The 20,741-nt window shown below is 37.2% G+C and overlaps 1 protein-coding gene across 1 annotated transcript in view; it reads left to right on the top strand.

Annotated features, from left to right (window-relative positions):
• LOC112985109 (GTP-binding protein Rit2) overlaps positions 1–20,741 on the top strand; it is a 176,614-nt gene that overhangs the window by 63,822 nt on the left and 92,051 nt on the right. Inside the window, exon 3 of the mRNA XM_026103494.2 lies at positions 10,506–10,579. Within this exon, the coding sequence (XP_025959279.1) occupies positions 10,506–10,579 (74 nt within the window). The remainder of the gene's footprint in view (positions 1–10,505; positions 10,580–20,741) is intronic.

The raw sequence follows: 20,741 nt of genomic DNA, 5'->3' as shown, positions 1-20,741 counted from the left end.
TTTTTCAGATCAACTGCGTACAGGAAGGGAAACAGCCTGAAGACCTGTATCTCAGCAACTTGTGTTTTTGCTTTGACTCAATGCAAAAATCCTCCCCTTCAGCCGCTCTGATTCTCCACTTAATCTATTAAACTGTAGTAGCAAAAATTGTTGGAGAGTACTTCTTTTCATCACAGAAGAGCTTTTTCTCAGAGGTGAACTCTCAAGCCTTGCTTCAGGCCTACACTGATACACCAAACACTGACCGATTATAGAAAACTGGGACAATAGCTCTTCCTAGGTTATAAGCTGCTGTGCTCTTCTTAAGTTATAAGCTGCTGTAGGGCTTTTAGTAGAGTCTGATATACAAAGTCGCATTGGATCAAGCCACTCATGTAATCTGGGGAATTTAGCTCTTAATCTACAGTTTAAGTGTGAGCAAAATGTCAGTCTGGCTGGTGAGCTTAAGGCAGGTGAGTTTATGTGTTTATACAGAACTGCAATCTGCAGTGAAGTCACACTTGGGTCTCTAATTCACAATATAAATATACAGACATCCTGGAGAATGATTCATCTCAAACCAAAATATACACCTTAAATAGATCAGATGAATAGTTTAGGTTGTTAGTCAGAGCTAAAGCTGGGCAGAATTCATCCTATCCAAAAGTATGTGGCAACTGAGGAGAAGATTCAAAGATCCTGTGAACTAGGTGACTGAGGTTGGAGTGAACACCTAAGCCATTTGTGCCCTTAGCCCTCTGGTTCTTTAAGAGGTATCACAATGCACATACAATCATGACAAATATGGTTGGGATCATGAACTTAAAAGAAGCTGAATTGAAGTGAAACTTGCATCCCCTTGAATAGGATCACAATTGGAAGATGTAGTTTTCCATTCTCTATATATTATGATTTGTAAAAATACCTCCTAAAATGATTTATGAATTTGGAGGAGACATTCATGGTGTGATATCCTAGAGGTGGATGATTTATCTAGCTCTATTCAAAATTCTTCGTCACAGGACAAATGTCTCCATTAACCTTTCTTTCACAGAAGCCGGCAGCCTTCTACATCTTACTAAATCCAAGGCGCCATCCAAGCTAATAGCCACGCAGATATAGTCAACTTGTTAATTACTCCCCCTGAAATGACAAGAAGTGAATTCGTAGCTGTCAGATCCTCCCACTTGGTAGCACAATCACGGACTTGAAAGAGTAGTGAAATTGCTACCTGCTATTCTTGTTCCCCAAGATAAGGATACTCGGACTCCTGTTAATTATCATGTTTTGATTAAACAGGAGTACTTTGTTCACTTTGTTCATGTACATCTTTGAAGTAAATGACTTTTTCCTGGAAGCAGAGAAAGTAATGATATGCCTTTATTAAATATTAGTAGTATTATCTATATTGTAAGTGGTTTCTAACAGAAAAGCAAGTGCTACAGCAACGGTTTGCCTGAGTTATCTTTAGACCTGATTTGCAAAAATATTAACGTTTGTAAGGAATCATATTTTCTTGTATAGAACTGATTCTGAAAAAAGTATTCAGGACACACATGAATAGTCTTATTCACATAGGACAATTTATAAGCAAAATTTAGCCTGCTTAAAGGATTGTAATCCAAGGTCTGATGAAGCATGGAGTGAGTTTTCTAATCCAAGGTCTGATGAAGTGCTGAGCGAGTTTTCTGGGCAGCAAGTCATAGCCTTTATAATTATTTATATAAACTTATTCACTTTTGTAAATGCTTGTAAATTAAAATCATAAATGGGGGCTTTGTTGAAAACAGTATTTGCATCACTACTGGTAGTGACTACATTGGGCCAAATTACTCAAACAGGCTTTGTCAGTCTTCTAGGCAAATCTCTGCTGTACCTCAGCATCTCTGTCAGAAGCCCATTTTTATTGATAGAGGGTGGCCTACTCCACTTCCAAGGGACTCCTGTATTTCACAGTATGTTGTTACATCATAGAGCAATCAGCTTCTCCATACATATGTCTATGAGAAAAAAGGAAGGGGTACACCTTGTTTTCTAGACTTCATCTTCATTATATGAATTGTAGTTAGAGCTTGACCATAACTCTTATGATTTTGCTTTTCATGGGCTCTTGTGAACATGTATTTTGCTTTTACTAATAACTGGTCTTCTTCCCATCATGAATTTCAAGGAAAAAAAACCTGCAACTGGAAAACAAAATATTATAAATATTATAAATAGTAAATATATATATATATATATATACCACTTGTACAAAAATAGCCTGTGTTTCCATAGCAGAAGACATCTGTATTGAATTTTTTTTAATTTTCAGTCAGCTCCTGGCCCTAAGTCTTTTCAGGACTAGATAAATAGTTTTATACATTTCTGGTACTCCACATATGGATCAATTTATCATATTGTCATCTTACACTCTCAGATACTCTCAAACCTTTATGCTTCTCTGTGTTTGCATGCGTAGATAAATACATACATAATTAAACACACACACATGCAGACACACATTATATATAAGCATATATGTCTAACCTCACTATAGTAAGACACCCCCATAAATGCTAGTACTCACAATTAAAGGATTTGTTTACTTGTTGTATCAGAATATTTGAGTCTGAACTGAAGTAAAAGAAATATGATTGTTGTATCCGAGTCAATAGTGTGAAAGTTTTCTCTTTACCAAGGACAAGTACTAGTGGAAAAGGTGGATCTTGTTGGTCTTGTTACAAATGGTGGGTGTGTTTAGTTGCTTTCTATGCTACCATAAACACAGATTGAAAGTGTTATTTCATATATACTGTAGTTATAATGTATTTGCACTGTGCAAAGACTTCTGTGTCCCCATAGCAGAGAGGTCTGACTTTGTGCGGGGTGCTGTACAACTGCAGAATGTAGCAGTCAGTGGCCTTGCTATCCACTTAGGTCACACATGCTTAACCTTATTTGCCCAAAAGTTGATCTCACCTTGAATTTTCTATTTGATGTTGTGTTTTGTCTCCTTCCTGATGAGGACTTGTAGATGGAAACATCTCCCTTGCAACTTTCTGTACAGTAAATTAACTCTTAATTTTGGTGCTTCTTGAAAGTGAGCCAGACCATTGTTAGCTGGAAGTGCAAAGTCATTGTTTTCCCCTTTTCCAACAGGTTTGTTAGTAAACAGCATGACAATAAAGAGCCAATGGGAGAAGACAAAACAGTTCTGACTTAGATTCTAGTTCTATCAGATTTCTGTTCACACACACCTTTTAGAGGACAAATAATGCTTCTTTTTGTGCCTACCACAGACTAAGTGAGATTAAGTTGCTTGTGCTTCCCTTGCTTTTCAGCAGAGAATGAAAGGGTACCACAATAATGAAACAGCAAGCTGACATTGAAGAAGAGATTCTTGCACATGTCTATAAACATGACCACAAAAAAAAGGAAGACAGAAAGTGCAATGGATAATGCATTTCCCAATTTGGAAGGCACTGAGTGCATTTCAGGTCACTGAAAAAGCTGTGGCATTAGTACCTGATGCTGAAAATCAATCAGGCTCCCTGAGCAGCTGTCTTGCCCTGCAATACACAGATCTGAAACATTAAGCAGCCCAATAAGAGGGAGAAACTTAATTTGAGAGCAGCTGTTTTAAGACAGATATATAATGACATTAAAAGAAGCACTGCGGTGAGGTGAGAACCAAACAGAATGCCTATTAGGCTGAAGAAGCTTTTAGTTTTATTATTGAAACCAGACGCAGATAGCGTACAGCCAATGGCAGCTGGAGCCTAAGTTAGGAAAGGAGTGGGACCACAGTATGAAAATGAAGATGGCTCAGTTAAAAAGTAATAATAATAAATAGTCAGAATGCATAGGACTCACTGGGCCTAAACTCAAACCTTTACTATGCTGCAATAATTCTGGATGTTTTACAAGTAATCTAGGTCCTGTTCTTCAAGGTGTTTAGGCACTACTACTCATTGGCAGTAGCAGGATTAAGGGCATAAATTCACTGAGAACATGGGCATAGTCTGGCTATGCTTCTGCTCTCCACTGAAGTATTAGCACTGATTATTTTAGGAGGTCAAAATTGACTAAAAATTACAAGGTGTTCTACTCTTCTGTTTTCAGACTTACCGAACAGAAATATCTTAAGATATTTCTATTTGGATCTTTACTCTTTAAAATCATAAAGTATTTTATGAACACTCAAGGATTTGCTTTTAAGTATCACTGGAAATATAGGAAGGTCTAAAATGGAACGTGGTAGTTATTTAAAAACATGTCATAATGCTGAACGAGGGCTAAATAAAGGAAATGGAGAATTGCATCTTCAGTTGAGATTAGTAAGAAGAGCTGGAGAGCATAGCAGTAATATGCATTTGAATTTGGCAAGGTCATTTGAAAACAACATTATAGAATCTTTTCTGAAGACATATGTGGCCAAGACCTTGGTTTAATATCTTATCTGAAAATATGTTTATGCTAATCTGAATGCTAAAATGAAAACTGAAATAAAGTGCTGTGTTTCTCATCATGTAGCTCTATGTATAATGAATAAATGTATGAATTCCTTTTATAATAAGCACTTAACTTGACTAATGCTTTGTTTTCTCTTGTATTATTTTAATTTTCCCAAGGCCTACACTATATTCTTTTAGTAAGAATAATCCTAAGAGAGAGAGGTACTAACTACATCGAATGCTCCATCGATTTTCTGCTTCTCTTTCACTGAAATATAGACAACAGCAGAGATGCCCAAAGTGTGTGTAGTTACTGAAGAAACAGCTTCCATCTGTGGGTTTTGGAAGGCAGTGGTCATCTTTTCTGTGCTCTGTAAACCATAAGCAAGATTCTTCTGCCTGGAATGATGTTGTTTATTATAAACAAGAGTAGGCAACTTTTGCTGATAACACAAAACTGAGCAAAATCTGAACGATCTGACAAAGCTACACAAACAGCAGCACAGGGGCAAAAGCAGTTCAATGTTGAGAAATAAAAAGCAGCCAGTACTGGAAAGAATAGCCTGAAATATTCGTAATTGCTGGTATAGTAAAGAACTATGTAACAATATGCAGAACAGGAAATAAAATATGTATTTAAGTATTGTGACTACTAGTCTGATGTGATGTGTACATTCCTAATTTTGCTACTTGCCTTATTTTTAAGGACAGTTCTATCTATATGAGTATTTTCAGGGTACAAGGTAATCAAATATCTAAGTTCTACTGTGGCCATTCATTGCTTATCATGTGTGCATAGCTCATAGGAAGGCAGCCTCTGTGACTTGTCCTTGTCTGCAGAATGCTGATAGCAATGCTTACCCAAATTATAAGACAGTCATACGCCAGGAAAATAATTATATGCAAAAGGAAATCATAAGACCAATATATTTTGATGGGCAATTCCTATGACATACAAATTTTTATCTCAGACAGTTAAGTCTCTATCCATCCACTCCCTTCTTACTTAAAAAAATCCTTGTTTTAACTAGAAACAACACTCACCCACCCGGATTCATGATCAGTCCTATGTTCAAAAGCGTCTCTGAATTAAAATGCGTATGTAGCTGATAATCTGAGCATACCAAGAGCTGTGTCTCCTGCTGTGTCTTTGGCACACAAGGAGAACAGCAAGAGGCAGAACTCCAGGTGCGACTGTCTGAGCCTGGACTTCCTTCTGCTGGATTGGCACCTCCTTAACCAGATAAAACATATTTTGGCTCATCTATATGTGAGGGAATCTGATTGTTTTTAAGTGCAGTTAATAGTGCACAAGAGAGAGAAGGAGGGAGAATATTTGGTTGGAAGGAATATAGGCAAAATTAACTAATGGAAGAATGAGGCGACTGACCTAGATTTCAGGGACTGGAATATGTCTCATGCAGATGAAAAGTCCATTCCAGCTCCCCTTTAAGTTGTATGCCATCCAAGTCTATTTGTCATGAAGCAGTTACCTGCTCATAGCTGAAAAAGCTGTTTGATATATTTTTTATGAATCTAGCTTCTCCAGTGCTAAGATAATTGATAGCAGCACCAGCTTGCATTAATTATTGTTCTTCTGCCTTCAGAATGATGTCCTTTAAAAAGGAAAACTGAAAAAAGAAAATGTATTCATTTTACAAAAAAGACAAATAAAAATTTCTTTTCACTAATTCATTTTAAAATATAATACTGCAAAGGACAGTAGTACAATTAAGAAAACATGTTTGAAAAATACATTTCTTCTTGGTTTAAATGAGATATTCATTAAAGCAGGAGAGAATTAATAATAAAAAAAATTGGAGCCAAGCAGCAAACAATTGGGGTTCTATCCGTTGTTTTTCCCTTTGGAAAATAGAAAATGCTCAGTAATAAATCAAGCCAAATAGTATAGTTTTTAAGGTGAAAGTTTTACCTGTTTTCATTCCAAGTTTTTACTTTTTGTAGAAAATGAAATTCTTAAGGAAGCACTTATTTTTATATATGCATATATATATATATACACATACATATATACACACACATATATATACATATATATATATAAGGAGAATAATTTCCCATAAAAATTAAGTTTTGTCAGATATTTTAACCATACAGCTCGGAAGTCAGCTATTTATTATGCAGACAGTATAATTTTTTTAATTTTTTTTTTGTTTATTTCCTTTTTCTCTCTGATACCAACCATGTGCATGTACTATGTACATCTCACAGCAATGTCAATGAGCTCCATCCTCAATTGTTTCTTATAATATCCTATCTATCTGCTGCATTTTAGCTTAACCTAAGTCTGGGACCCTACAATTAGATTCACAGGAGACTAATAGTGAATTCAATTTTAAGAAATACAGAGGGCTAATTATTATTCTCTTCTTTTTTGTGTGTGTGTGTGTGTGTGTGTGTGTGTGTGTGTGTGCCTCATCTTAGTGCTTGCTGAAACTCCAGCCAGGGTTTGGCCTTTTATTAAATTTTAGAAAGTTCAGTCCTTATAGCTGTAGGATGTAAAATCCAGAAACATGTGGTTGAACAGCTTCCCATTAACTTTACAGGGAGTGTTATATAAATTAATTAGGTGAAAGAAAATGCAATGAACTCATACATTGTAAATAGTTTAAATATACCAGAGAGCATTTGTAATAATACAAATAGCTTTTAAAGACAGCACATTAGACAGTAGGCTTGCTAGTGCTCCTGATAGTGACTTTCCTGTTTTGTTTCAAATAGATTCACATGGCATTTCAGTGGGACATCTTCAAATTTGTTCTTTGCTGTCTATGTGTAAACAATATGTTCCTCACTGATCTTAATTCAGAATTTCTCAGTTCCTTTAGTGTGACCATAATGCGCACTATGTCGCCTGGACTATAGAAGACTAGCCACATTGTAGTCTGTTTTGAAATCCTTTAGGATAGGTGCAAAGACTCCATGGTTTCTGATTAGCAGCATTATAGTTACTTATGAAACAGAAATACATTGCCTTGGTCCAAGGGATCTAAAGTGTTAAAATCAACATATTGGCATCTCCAGGATGTTTTTGTTTACCACATTTGTGCCTTCTTCCCATAGTCCACCTAAGTCAGGTAAAGATGTTATAGATAATCCCTTACTCAGCTCTACCTCCATTACTTCCTGAGATGAAATCTCAGTTTAAAGCAGTTAATTGTAGACCAAAACCTAATCAGTATAGCATTTTATCTCTTAGTTTGTTTTCTAGGTCCACATGGTATGAGATGGAATCAAGATTTTCAATCTGGGCATCTTTCTTCTACCTCCTGCACTGGAAATACTAATTGTCTGAATAGGCCAGGACATCAGCGAATACGGAGAAAATGGAAAGATAGTGCTTCCCAAAAGTCTGAGGCTGGTTGTGTTTGAGTCTTAACAAGCTGATAGGTTATGGCTGGGATGGCCTCGCAATGATCAGCACTCTCGTATGAGGTGTGGGCTGCATATAGTACTTCCCCTGATAAATCTGAGCATCCTCTTAGGTGATTGCCATAAGAAAAGTGTGTGTTCAGTCTTCCATTTTTTTCCCATTCAAATACAGGTCAAGGATACCCCCACTTAGCACATCCCAGCTGAGGATACATTTTAGCTTTTCAAAATTCTGTCTCGTATCCTGCTTTTTGCACATATGCAGAGAGAATATTACAAATGAAAGTCATATCTCCTTCCTGTTTCATCTCTACATTTCTTGGGGCAAAGACAAATCCCACAAATAAAACTCATGTTCCAAACACAACTGCCTAGAAAATCATGTAAGTTAATGTGTTTGGTCAATGTTCAGTAGAATATGTTTCACCAAAAAGAAAAAAAGTTAGCATATTTTAAGAATGAAAATGAGATCATGATTCTGGCAGACCTTCATAAAGTGTTTTGGGGCCAGTATTTTGACACAACAAGGTAAATAAAAATGGCACATAGTTTTGCATGTTCGGTGCTATCTTTGCAAAGGAAAAGGACTGTAAACACAGTCTTATAGCCTTGTTCCAGCTTTTCACAGTTAAAACTCTACTGATTCCAGTGGCATGGTATCAGGGTACACCTGGAGTAGCTCAGCAGGGAATTAGACATTTAGATACCTGCCCATTTATTTACTGAAAGCTATGACTTATTTTCACAGAGGCCAGTGAATCTTTTAGTTATAACTAACTCTGGACTCCTAATTCATTTCTTTAGCAAATAAGACAGGAATTCTCTAGATTCCAGTTCATTTTTGTCCAAGTTCTGTATTTAGTTATGCAAATGTCTCTCTGTAGTAACTCCTTTGAAGCTACTATGTTAAAACTTACATTGGTCTAAGTGAAGTGAGAAATAGGACCACAGCACATTGGCTTTAGGGTATCCAGCTGCAGAGCCAAGAGTGCAAGCTATATTTATGTGAGTTGTATGTTAATTATATATACATTAATGTAATGCAAATGGGCACCTATCTGCATGTCAAGACATTTAGTAATACTTTATAGCATTAATAATATTTATATGAAGGAAATACCAGTATTTGATTTTGCATATTTTCGTATATTTTGATTTTCACTTTTGGTTAAAAGGTAAGAGTTCTACTACATGGAACATTATCTTGTCATAATAGATTGCTTAAACTGTCAATAACCTAATTCACTATATACAGTCCGTTTTTGGCATTGGGTTTCCTCTCCAAGAATCCCAAGAAAGAAATCCATTGACTGAAACATATGCCAGTTGGAATGCTATGCCCTGCTCAGCAAGACAGTGTATCCCACATTTAATTAAGCCTCTGGGTCATCTTAATATCAATGGAATTAGATATTCATTTAAAGCATGTCATGTGTCAAAGTAATTTACTGAACTGAGGCCTAAAAGAAGCAGGGGATCCATGGAATTTAATGCATATGATTATATTATTAAAGACAGCCTGCTATTGAGTACGCAGAAGTGGGCAGAGTTTAGGCCATCCAGAATTCTTCATAACTGAATGCTTTACTTTGCCTTTTCTGTAGATGCAAGTGAAGTTTTTACATGCTTTTATAATGTGTCATGTAATGCGGTATATGTGTGGACAAATTTGAATATCCTCATAATTCCTGCTACCTGCAACATAATATCATCAAGAGCCTAGTCCTGATGGTTCTCTGGTAGTTGGCGCTTACAGGATTGAGCTATCGGACGGGCCCAGCCATATGCTCATGCTGATTAATGACACTTCTCGGATGCATTAAATGCACTTGTCTCCACTTCATGCCTCACTGCACAGCCGAAGCATAATACCAGTCACCCAGACCATTCAAACTGCTTTGCATTATTGTTTAATTAAACACGGATAATTTCTAGGACTATTTTGAGTATAAACATGGCCTGATATCTAAGCTCCATTTAACCTTAGGAAGGAAATACAAATATCGAGAGGGGAATGAAATAGAAATGTGAGGAAAATAGTTTATGCAAATATTAGTTCACCTTTTTTGCTTTTCTCCTTCCAAATTTAACTTGACAAAATCACGAGCTAAGGGAATGGTCCACCAAGCACAGCTTATCCCTCCACTCCCCCCCAGCCCTTATGAGTGTGAGGACACTGATTACAGAATTTATTAAAAAAAAAAAATCCATTTGCATACTCTGCAGAGATATACCGAGGCTTAATTAATTGCTCTAAAAATCTGATACAGAAGCCCCCCTCAGCCAAAGGGAGATTTTCCCAGTAACTTGGACAATGTTTAGCTGAGAACAGGAGTATTTGCTTGAAAGCTTTTGTGGAAGTATGACTGAAGTAAGTAAAAACCACCCTGGTGCATAAATGAGCACAAGACCCCTGAAGCTTTGTGAATTAAGCAGCACCTATAGTCTTTTAAACATAGGCAAATTTACTGCTTTAATATTTGAGGCTGTGTCACAGAGAAGGCTAGATGACTTCCCTTTTGCTTACGCTTTTCAGCATTGGTAGGATTTTGAAAGGTGTCTCTTTGACTTGAAAGAAAGCAAAGTTAGGTCAGACTGGAGAGCTTTTGAAAAACTTACTCCACACTAGCAAAGCTGTTTCATTTTCAACTCTCTGAGCCACTGCTATGCTTAGCAATACTGCACTGTGTTTTTCAGAGGATGCCTATAAAACTCAAGTCCGAATTGATGACGAACCAGCTTATTTGGACATTCTAGACACTGCTGGACAGGTGAGTAGTTTTCCAATATAAACCATTCCACTAGAGATAAAAATAGATAAAAAGAAAGATCTTAACCTCAGATAGATGGGTCACAGGGCTAGAAACAAGCTTTCCTATTCAAACACAAAGGGAGCAGTGGCAGAATAACATTGAAGAATTAATAAAGGAGAAGATTAAAGGAGTGCTTCAGTGGTATAATATAGCTTCAAAATCTGACCAGAAGAGACAGACAGAACTGATCAGCTAGTAGGTAAAAAATTATTTGTTTCTTTTCCTGTTGTATGCAGAAACATCTGTCACAATCATGGAATGAATGACTGTTGTTCATTTGTCTTAAATGTTTTTTGTTCCTGCTTTTCTATATATAATTGGAATATCCTGGTGTAGTTAGAGATCAAGTATTTTGTTGCCATTCTTCTCCCTGCATTACATTTTATCATCAAATGTTCACCCATAAGAAAAGGTCTTACTGCCAAAAGCAACATACAGTGTACCTATAATATGTATATGTGTGTGTATGAACGTCAGTGAAGGAACTACATTTTTTGCTTATAGTAAGGCAAAGGAAGGAGTTAAATGCAAAAAGTTCTTCTACCTGATTCAATTTACTTCCTTGCCCTCTTAAAACTTTTCTAGCATTTAATCAAAATTTTGCAGCAGGTTGATCTTTTTCTGATGTGTGTCAGGTTCTCTTTGAAGGCTTTGATAGTTTCATGAGATCACTCTTTTCATAGTTTATGTGCACCTTGTACAAGAATGAGTCAGTCAACAAGTACCATATGTCCTTAAAAAACATATTTAAGAAATAAAAGCCTAGAAACCTTGATCTAGGCTGTCCAAATATCTGAGCGTAGTTAAGCTGGGCACTGCAAATTGTGGGAAATGCAATCATCTGCCAGGAACTGGAACAGCATCAAGTTATGTAAGGTCAAATGTAGTTCAGAGGGATTGTGGTCTGCATGAGTTTTACTTGTGAATGAAATATAGGCCAATTTCAAAGTGAACTCAACACAATTTCAGGAATCAAAAGATGCCCTGAGTTATTCTTCCTTGACCCAAAATTGTATAGTCCCAGCAGTTAACCGGGGATTTGCTGCTGAGTCTCCTCTGAAAGTGATTCTCCAGAAAATCTAAGCTAAATTTCAAGGCAACACTCCAAAGCTATGAATTTACTTGGTCTAGAATTTGTTATTAAAACAGGCCCAGAAGTTTCTTATGCATAGTAGACCTAGGATAGCTTCAGCCATGATTTGACGTGCAGGGGAGGAAGGAACACCACAGTTGCTACTGATTAACATGGCTGAAATTAGGTGTATTTTTTATGGAGAAGGGGATCTTCTTTGCTGAATCAGGAAATCTAAGCCTAGTAACTTCAGCTGTATATTGTCATTAGTATGCAATTACTATGGGAATTATATTTCTAGCTATTTACTCTTGTAAAGCTCTGTATGTTTAGGAACTTTCTTTGTTATCCTTTGTTATAGTTCACTATTTAGGTCCACTAATTCACTATAGTCTGATTTTGTAGGATTGCTAAAATGCTAAAAAGTAAAATACTTCTTTATCTAGCGATCAAGAGTAATTATGAATCATAATTTATCTACTCAGCTATTTGCTAATGGAAAGAGGAGCAAAATGCTCCAGAGGATTTCCTTGTCCTCATAAGTGCCTTCCCAGTTTGCTGGTGTTTTATTTCCCTGGAGACTCTGAGAGAGTGTAGGATTTATTCTCTACCAACCATAGAAACTGCAATTGTACCTTTCATTCCATGGAGGGTACGGAAGGTACAGACCTCCTTACATTGTGCTCCCACTCATAGAGCTGTGCAGAGATGAGCTATCTGATCCCAAATTTGCAACTGTCATGCAAATACCATATACACAAAGGAAACAAAACAGTTTAAAATGGAAGCAAAGAATGGATGATGAATAAACCAAAAATGGGTAATATGCTCTTATTTTGAGCTAGAAAGGTAATGGGTTGAGCTGAGGAGGTAGCATGTTGTAAAAACCAAGAGGAATCATTCCTTCAACTTTGATATTTTCCAGGTATTTTTGTTACTAGAAACATTAAAGTTGTGCTGTTGAAAAAAATTAGAACCAGATGATCAGAATTTCCTTCTCTTCCAAAAAAAGTCAAATCACCCCTTCTTTTCATTAGAATTAGTATTTTTAGGGAGAGGGGGGACATTTGATTTTCTGCCAGCTTCTTTTAAACTGAAAAAAAAAATGGAGGTAAATGGTCAACCGCTTTGAAAGATTTTTGGATTCAGATTAGAAAGGGAAAAAGTGTCATTGTGCACTGACCTTTTGATAAGTAGCTGAAAATACTAAACTTCCCAGTTTGAGGAAGGCTCATCTTTTGTCAGTCAAGTCCATTTTTAGGAAAAACTCCTCAGAACACAGTACAATTTTTCTTTCTGAATTTTGTTCATATTAAAACAACTTCACTCAAACCTTATTTTCAGATTTTCGGGGGGAATGTATTGCCAATATTATGAATTTTATCAGAACTGCCAGCTGTAAAGCAAGTAGAGAAAATCAGAAGAATGTATACAGTGAAAACTGGTGATAAGAACAGTTGAGAAAGGGTGGAGAGTTTTATTTAAGTTTTGTTTCAAGAAGGGACCAAAACATTTATAAAATTAGAGGCCTAGAGCATGTAATGACAGCATAATGAAATGTGATGCAGAGATTTTGGCACAAGCAGAGGCCCCTGCCAGTAGCACCATACTCTGTGTATCAGCCCACGACATTGTACAGCATGGGTATAGCTATACTGCTTCAAGCTCCAAGTTGAACTGATATGAGAAAATCTCTGCTTTAAATTTCCCTTTACTTCCAGTTCTGGACTATTATCAAAGAAAATGTCTCAGAGGTATAGGTGTTCTAGAAGGAAGCTCTTCCCAGTTTCCTAGGCACCTATTTTTCAGAAACTAAATATCCTGGATTTAGCTGTTTTTTCTTTGCAGATGCTTGTTAGGCTTTTTGAATTTGCTGCCTCTCTATCTTCACTACACAACTCCAAAAGAAATCAAGGCCTAATCCAAATCTCATTGAAGTCAACAGCTAAAATAGCCTGTTTCCTCACAGAGGGCTTAATGTTACTTTCACTCAAGTTCAATCTGAAACCCTCCTATGACTTCAAAAAAAAAACCCCAAAGCATCTAGTTATGCTGATGATGGTGTGCTCTGTGATAATCTCTGTTGGTTTCATGTGAAGTCAGAGATGGTGTTACAAGTTCTAAATCATCTAGTGGAAATCTCATTTGTCTCTGAGTGTCCTCACAGTCATGAATACTTCATCATCAACTTTGTATCATGATTTTCATTTCTTTAGAAGATCAAGTAGCTAAAATTGTAATTCTCCCCTATTTAGGAAACACAAGAAGTCAACAGAGAAACCAATTGAGCTTAATATATTTTGTCACTCTTCTATAGAATATGTTTCACCAAATATTATTCTCCTTTCCCTGCTGCACATATGCACTAACTGAACAGTCAAACACTGACCAGATGTTTTGATTTGTTACTACTTAATATAATTGTATTATTGCCAAGTCCAGACTGGAAAATACACGTCTGATTTCTTATCTGAAACTGGATACATATGGCACATGGAATAAATATCAAAACTTTAAGTGAAATCTGCAAATACAAACTATTAACTGTAAAGACAGCTCAGACTGTCTTGTTTGACTTTGTTCTTGGGATATTTCTTCAGTAACTCTCCCTTGAAACTCACCCATGTGCTTCTCTCTGTCCCTTAAGACTTGGGGAGAGAGGGAAGGTGTTCTGAAGTTTTCCTTCTTCGATGAGTCATAAACCTCATCTGCTTATACACATAATTGATTTAAACTAGTATAAATTGTTTGACTTCCAGTATACCTGTGGGTGCAAATGAAAGGACATTCAGCCCTCAAGTCTTTTATTCCTTGTTCAGTTCCCTTCACAACTGTCATTACAGACTGACAACCCCCAACTGCTCCAACCAGGCACAAAAAGCCTCCACACGGAGCTATAGAAACCTTTTCTTCACTCGTTTACGCTTTCTTGTCCTCTCTTCTAACTTAAAAATATGTTGCTACTTCTGGAGCCCAGTTTGAATTCCTCCTTGTGGAACATACACAGCAGTTATCTTTTCTGCTGTATTTATAAACTGTTGACTGACACAGGAGCTTTCATTCTTGCCCCAGGTTTGCTCCTTATGACTCATTACCCAACCTCCATATTTAGACCTCAAGCCAAACTTTAAAAGAGCATCAGACAGAATTTCCTTCACTGAAAAACAATCTGAGGTGACCCAATGTAGAAAAGGCAAACTTGTTTTCAGACACAAAGCAGGCAAATATGCAGAAAAATGGATTTGTGTACCTGTCAGTGATAGTACATTTCAAGATTATTGCACCAATTTTTGCTTGTTAAAATGTGAGCTTTTTATGATAAGCTTAGTGCACCAGTATATTTCCCAAGTGTGAGTCAGAGACTTGAAAAATTGGTCTTAAAATGTGATGGCATGTCATTTCAGGGAGATTTTCCTTTGTCTGGAGCTGTGTGCACATGAATTCATTTTCAGGCAGATGCTTTCAACCTGACAACAGCAGTGTGCTCTGTAGTGAAATCCATCTCTCAGATTGCTAGCAAATCACAGGACATGTTTATCCTGCCAGCCTCCAGGACTATGATTTTTGCCCCCTGCTTCAGGCTTTGAAGAGGAACCATATTAGTCCCAAGAGCCCTTCAGATAAGACACACTTTCTCAGACTAAACACTATAGTCCGATGACTCACTCAGACTGTTATCTGAGATCCTTCTGCTTATTATCTAAACAAGCTGCTCTGTAATCCTGAATCAATGGAAGTCGAATTTCAGACTAAGCTACTGCAGCTTATCTCAAGGAAATGTAAAATGCCTTTTTGGCAGTAATTATATTTTAATGGGCCTTTACAGCTTGTACTTTTAAGAGGAAAATAATTTTAGTGCACTTTCTGCTATGTACTGTAGTGAGTGAATGAAATCCATTTTATTTTTAAGGCATAGTAGTGGTGAACTCAGTAGCAAACATTAATACAGTGTATTAGATGAAGAACATTAATTTTATTTTCTTTTTATTTTTTTTGTTTCACAGGCTGATGATGACATATTCAGAAAGTCAAATCATAGTGCTCAAAACTTGATTGATTGCTTCTCAAGTCAAGCTGTTCTCTTCTTTATAGGGGGAACTAAAATCACTGCCATGACCAGATCATTTGATTTGGGAAGGGCAGATTTTGAAGAAATTTTTATTTGGCACAGATATTGAGTGAAAACAATGTGCCAATATATCATAGATTAAATTGCAGATCTGACTCCAATTTCCTTCAAATTCTTGGCAAAATATACTTTGGCTTCAGTGGGAAAAGATCTAGGCATATACTGTGAAAAGAGAGTTTATTAGCTTAGCAAGAACAGGCAACTAGCAACTAAGATTCCTAGTTTCCTGTCCTGTCCCTGTCAATGAATGAATCATGGTGTAATAAAGGATGAATCAGTTAGTATTTCTAGTCCTACATTTATCTTTCTCTCAAAGAGGTGTAATAACCTGTTGTAAGGAGTGTTTATTTAGGGTGGACGTCAGGGTTTATTGAGTCTAGAGGTACTGATTTCCTGCCCCTCACTTCCCATTCCTCTGTAGAAGAGTTAGTGCAAGCGGTTCCATATTGCAAATGGAAGAAGACTTTCCATTCTTGTCCTTTCTTTTTCAACAAATTCTTCTTTTTTTCTTGAAATCTCTCTCTCCCTCTTTATCTACTTTTTTCCCAGAAGTAGGTAAACATCTAGTGATATTGCTGGAAGGGTTTGGTTTATATTTTTTTAATAAAATAAGAGCATTTTTAAAGAAGAAAATACTCTATTACAAACATTGATAAAAGTAGCATTTTTTTTTCTTTCCAGATCTTTCCATGTGGTATTTGCTGTTTTCTATTGTATTCTGGTGTACAGTGTACTAACACTACATTTATAAGCAAATCCCATATGATTAAACTTATCCAGGTCTTCCACAAGCCTATATGATTATGTAAACATGCCTTTTCTTGTAACATTACAAACCATATTTTATGCTTTTTCTTCTCACTGTTAAATGACATTGAAGCCCTCGGAAGTCGACTTCCAGGAGACACTGGGTATGCTCTAAGTGTGTCCTAATTTCTTTATACATATGTGAATGTGCTAGATAATCCCATAGGGAATCCCATTTTACAAAGTTTTGCCCATCAAAAGCCACTTATTATGAAGGAGCTTCACATGGACCAGTGATTCCAGCAAACAGAAGATTGCTTTCTACCTGTAGCAATTTTCACAAAGTCACATTAAAAAGACATTTCCAGAACTAAAAACTTGGCTTGCAGGCTAAGGAAACAAGTGCGTGTAACAACACCACCTGGTGCCATTTGACTTGACAATAACAAAAGACCAAGAGAGGAGCCTTTTGCCAAGGAGGATGTTCTCAGGCTTTGGATTGGTGGAAATGGAAAAGTGGGTTAGCCCAAACAACCATAACTCAACAAAACTTGTTTGTGTTTCAAGCTATTCTGTAGCTCTTGGATGCTACACCAGTACATTGAATGATGGTATCTCCAGACAAAAAGAAGAAAGGAAAAGAAAAGAGCAAAAAGTTGCATATTCAGTTTTTATCTGAATCATCCAAAACTTTGACCTGCAAAAGTGCATGAGGAATCTGTCAGTAAAAGGCATTTTAAAGATATTGTTTTTACTTCACACTAGCAGATGTGGAAAAGCCTAAAAACAAAAGCCATCTTTCACAGTTGAAGTTTCAGCACGTACTGCAGAACCTGTAAGTGGCATCTCCTAAATAAATAAATAAATAAATAAATCAGTAAATATTTCTGTTTGAATTTCATTGCTTGTCACTTCTCATGTTTAATTTTAAGAACACTATTGCAGATATGCAGGTCTATAGAAGAGGAAGTGAAAAACAAAGTTGAAATTCAAGAAAATAATTAATGAAATTATGGAACACTTTTTTTTTTTTTTTTTAAACTGGATATGTTTCCGATGTGTATTTTTCTTGCTTCCTCAGTTTGCATAGATTTTTGTGCCTGGTTTTGTTTTGTGCCTAATGGCTGAGGAGAATAAATTTTTGCCACAGGAATTCCATGCCATTACCAGAACAGCAGGATGATGTGAAACAAACCATGCCAGGCAGCAATCTTTCCTTCTAAAAAGACAAAAACCGAAAGCTCATCAGTAGATACATTGGCTGTGCCTGTGTAAGAAATCAGATCTTCTGTCTTAGTTACAATATGACATTTGACTTACACCTTTAAACAAGCTAAAGAAGTCAAACTCTGCTTGCAAAATTGTAGGCAAGCTGTGTCCTTGCATAGGACAGTCTTGGTACCTCTCAGGAGCTACTCAGCATCTTTCAGGATCTATTGATCTAAGCTAGATACCTCATGACTACAGTTTTGGACCATGGTCTTTATTCTCACAGCTGTTTTCTGAAGAAATGAAAACCATTGTCCTGTTTTACAGGCAGACAGGCAGGCTGTGGGTCCAAAAATGGAACTTCATTTCGTTAACCTCACTGGAAGTAAATTATCTTCAGTTAAACTGCCCCTGATTTACTCTGAAACTTAGCTATCTTGCTAATGGATATGTGTATGCTGAGTGAAGATCAGTTCCATAAAAAGTTAGATATTAATTTGCATTGTTAGAGAAGAATTGTTCCCATTGAAGTTTCTTATCCATTCATAAGGAAAGGAAAGGAAAGGAAAGGAAAGGAAAGGAAAGGAAAGGAAAGGAAAGGAAAGGAAAGGAAAGGAAAGGAAAGGAAAGGAAAGGAAAGGAAAGGAGAAAGGGAAGGGAAGGGAAGGGAAGGGAAGGGAAGGGAAGGGAAGGGAAAGGGAAAGGGAAAGGGAAAGGGAAGGGAAGGGAAGGGAAGGGAATGGAAGGGAAGGGAAGGGAAGGGAAGGGAAGGGAAGGGAAAGGAAAAGGAAAAGGGGAAGGAAAAGGGGAAGGGGAAGGGGAAGGGGAAGGGAAGAGAACATGGCAGTTTCACTGCACTGAATCCAAGGCACATTGTATTCTGCCCGGTGGCCTAATCTGGCCTAATGTTTTCCCCAAAAATGCTGCTTAGCATACAGTAGAACTAGTACCAAAGTCTAGGGTCAGGTACTATCACTTTGCATTCTCTGATTTCATTAGTTTCTTTGTGTATGCCTTACCTTCTTCCCCTTCCTGTCATCTCATCTCAAACCCATTCTCTCTTCTATGGGAGTTGAAGCCCCATCCCCAAATTGGAATAGCATCCAGGGGAGTGGAGACCTGCCTGCCATCCTCTTTCTGCATTACAGCTCTACCTCTTCAGATATAAGACTATAGGGTGAAATTAGGGACATTATGGGTGTCCCTGCTGAGAATATCCCAAAACATGTTATTTCTATAATTTCTACTATTTCTTTCTCACTTCAGGGAGGGAGTTACTACATCTGGTAACTCTCTTTGTTATTTTGGCCTTTACTTGATATTATCTCCGTGTCCCACTTTTCAAGCAGGACTTGAAAACTGTCCCAACCGTGCTTCAGGATATATTTCTTCAAGATGACACTTGCTCTGTTCCAAGTCATTTTTTGGTGGCAAGTTTTAATGATTATAAATGCGAGGATGTGCAAGGCACAACTGCCATGGCTTTGGTGTGTGTGCTCATGGCACAAGTGCCATGCCATGCCATGCAGTAAGTGTAGGGGTATGGGACACACATCATATCTGGTGATGTGTGTTTTGGTAGTCCCAAGAGGGACTACCCTTATCTAGCTTAGGCTATCCAAAATGTAGACTTTTATATCTTAGCTGATCATTTAGATTGCTTTTATAATTGCTGAAAAGAAAGAAGTATTTCGATGGCATAGTTTCTCTCAGTTTAACATAAATGTTTTAAATAAATCAGACACCTTTCTGGGCTTGTGTCTTTTCATTGACTATGAAGGGAGTTGAGGCAACTAAATAAGATATGGGCAATTGTATTGTAAATATCTGGAGTTTATTGAGATGTGTCCTATACGCTAGTATTGAGGCAGGACCATCTTTTAGTGCAGGATAGCTACACTGCATATGAATGTACCTTGGGCACATTTTGTGAGCTGTGCACAGTTGAGGTGGCACATGTTCCCGCTGTTCCAGCTAGGGCTCTGTCTCCACAAGCCCCCAGAAGGTCACTGAGAGTGGCGTTCTGTTGGACATCTATAGATGCCAATCCAGTGACTATTTTTGTGCACTTAATTCTGCCTAGCTAGCTCACTTGTACTGGAAACATTAGTGCAAATGCAAGGAAAAAAGAATGGTAGGATCTCCTTTGTACTGGAATAAATCTTTAAGCCATAGGGACCTGACAACTCAGGCCTTTTCTGTCACAGTCATACCAGATTTTAATCCTGTGAGCAATACAAAATCAATGCAACTATAACATAACTGTTTTGCATTTATATTGGTGATGATTTATGTAGTCCCCAGGGATCACATCCTTCAGATAATCACTGAGCTAAATTTCAGTGGCAAGAATGAGTCCACAATTGACTAAATACTACAGATGTCTAAAAGAAGCCACCACACAGCTTGCTTGCTTCTTTTTTCTTTTCTTTCTTTCTTTTTTTCTCTTTGATTCTTCATTCAGATTGTATCTCTGGTGATGAGTAGGGCATGAGGGAAGGGCGAGAAAGTACCTATGTTGTGAAATTTTTAAGGTAAGCAAACTTGTTATGGAAGTCATCATGAGAGAATATATATGCAAGCCAGAATACCATTTGCAGACATTTATCAGAGCAATGGCATGTCTGACTCCGTAGACTTGTGCTTTACCTCTGCAAGGCTGCACCAGCCTCCATGAGGAAGATGGAAAGTCAGCAATCCCCATGTAAGCTGACAAGAGCTTGTTGGAATCCCTGGTGAGCCCTTGCTTGCAGCTGCAGTCATTACCTCTTCACTAGTGGGTTGTTGTCTTTTTTTCCCCTGCTGTTTACTAAAATGTAATTACCGAGCTATTAATTCTTTCCCTTTACCATTTATGATGCATTTGTGATAAAAGGTGAAAATCAGCCTCATTCTTTCTTGCATACTAATGAGGAGGGGGAAAAAAGTGTTTTACGGGGCACAATAAACTAAATGCAGTTGGG

This window comes from Dromaius novaehollandiae, chromosome W (genome assembly GCF_036370855.1).
Source record: "Dromaius novaehollandiae isolate bDroNov1 chromosome W, bDroNov1.hap1, whole genome shotgun sequence".
NCBI lineage: Eukaryota > Metazoa > Chordata > Aves > Casuariiformes > Dromaiidae > Dromaius > Dromaius novaehollandiae.
The sequence above is the reverse complement of the archived record's forward strand: the minus strand, read 5'-3'. Positions and strand labels throughout refer to the sequence as shown.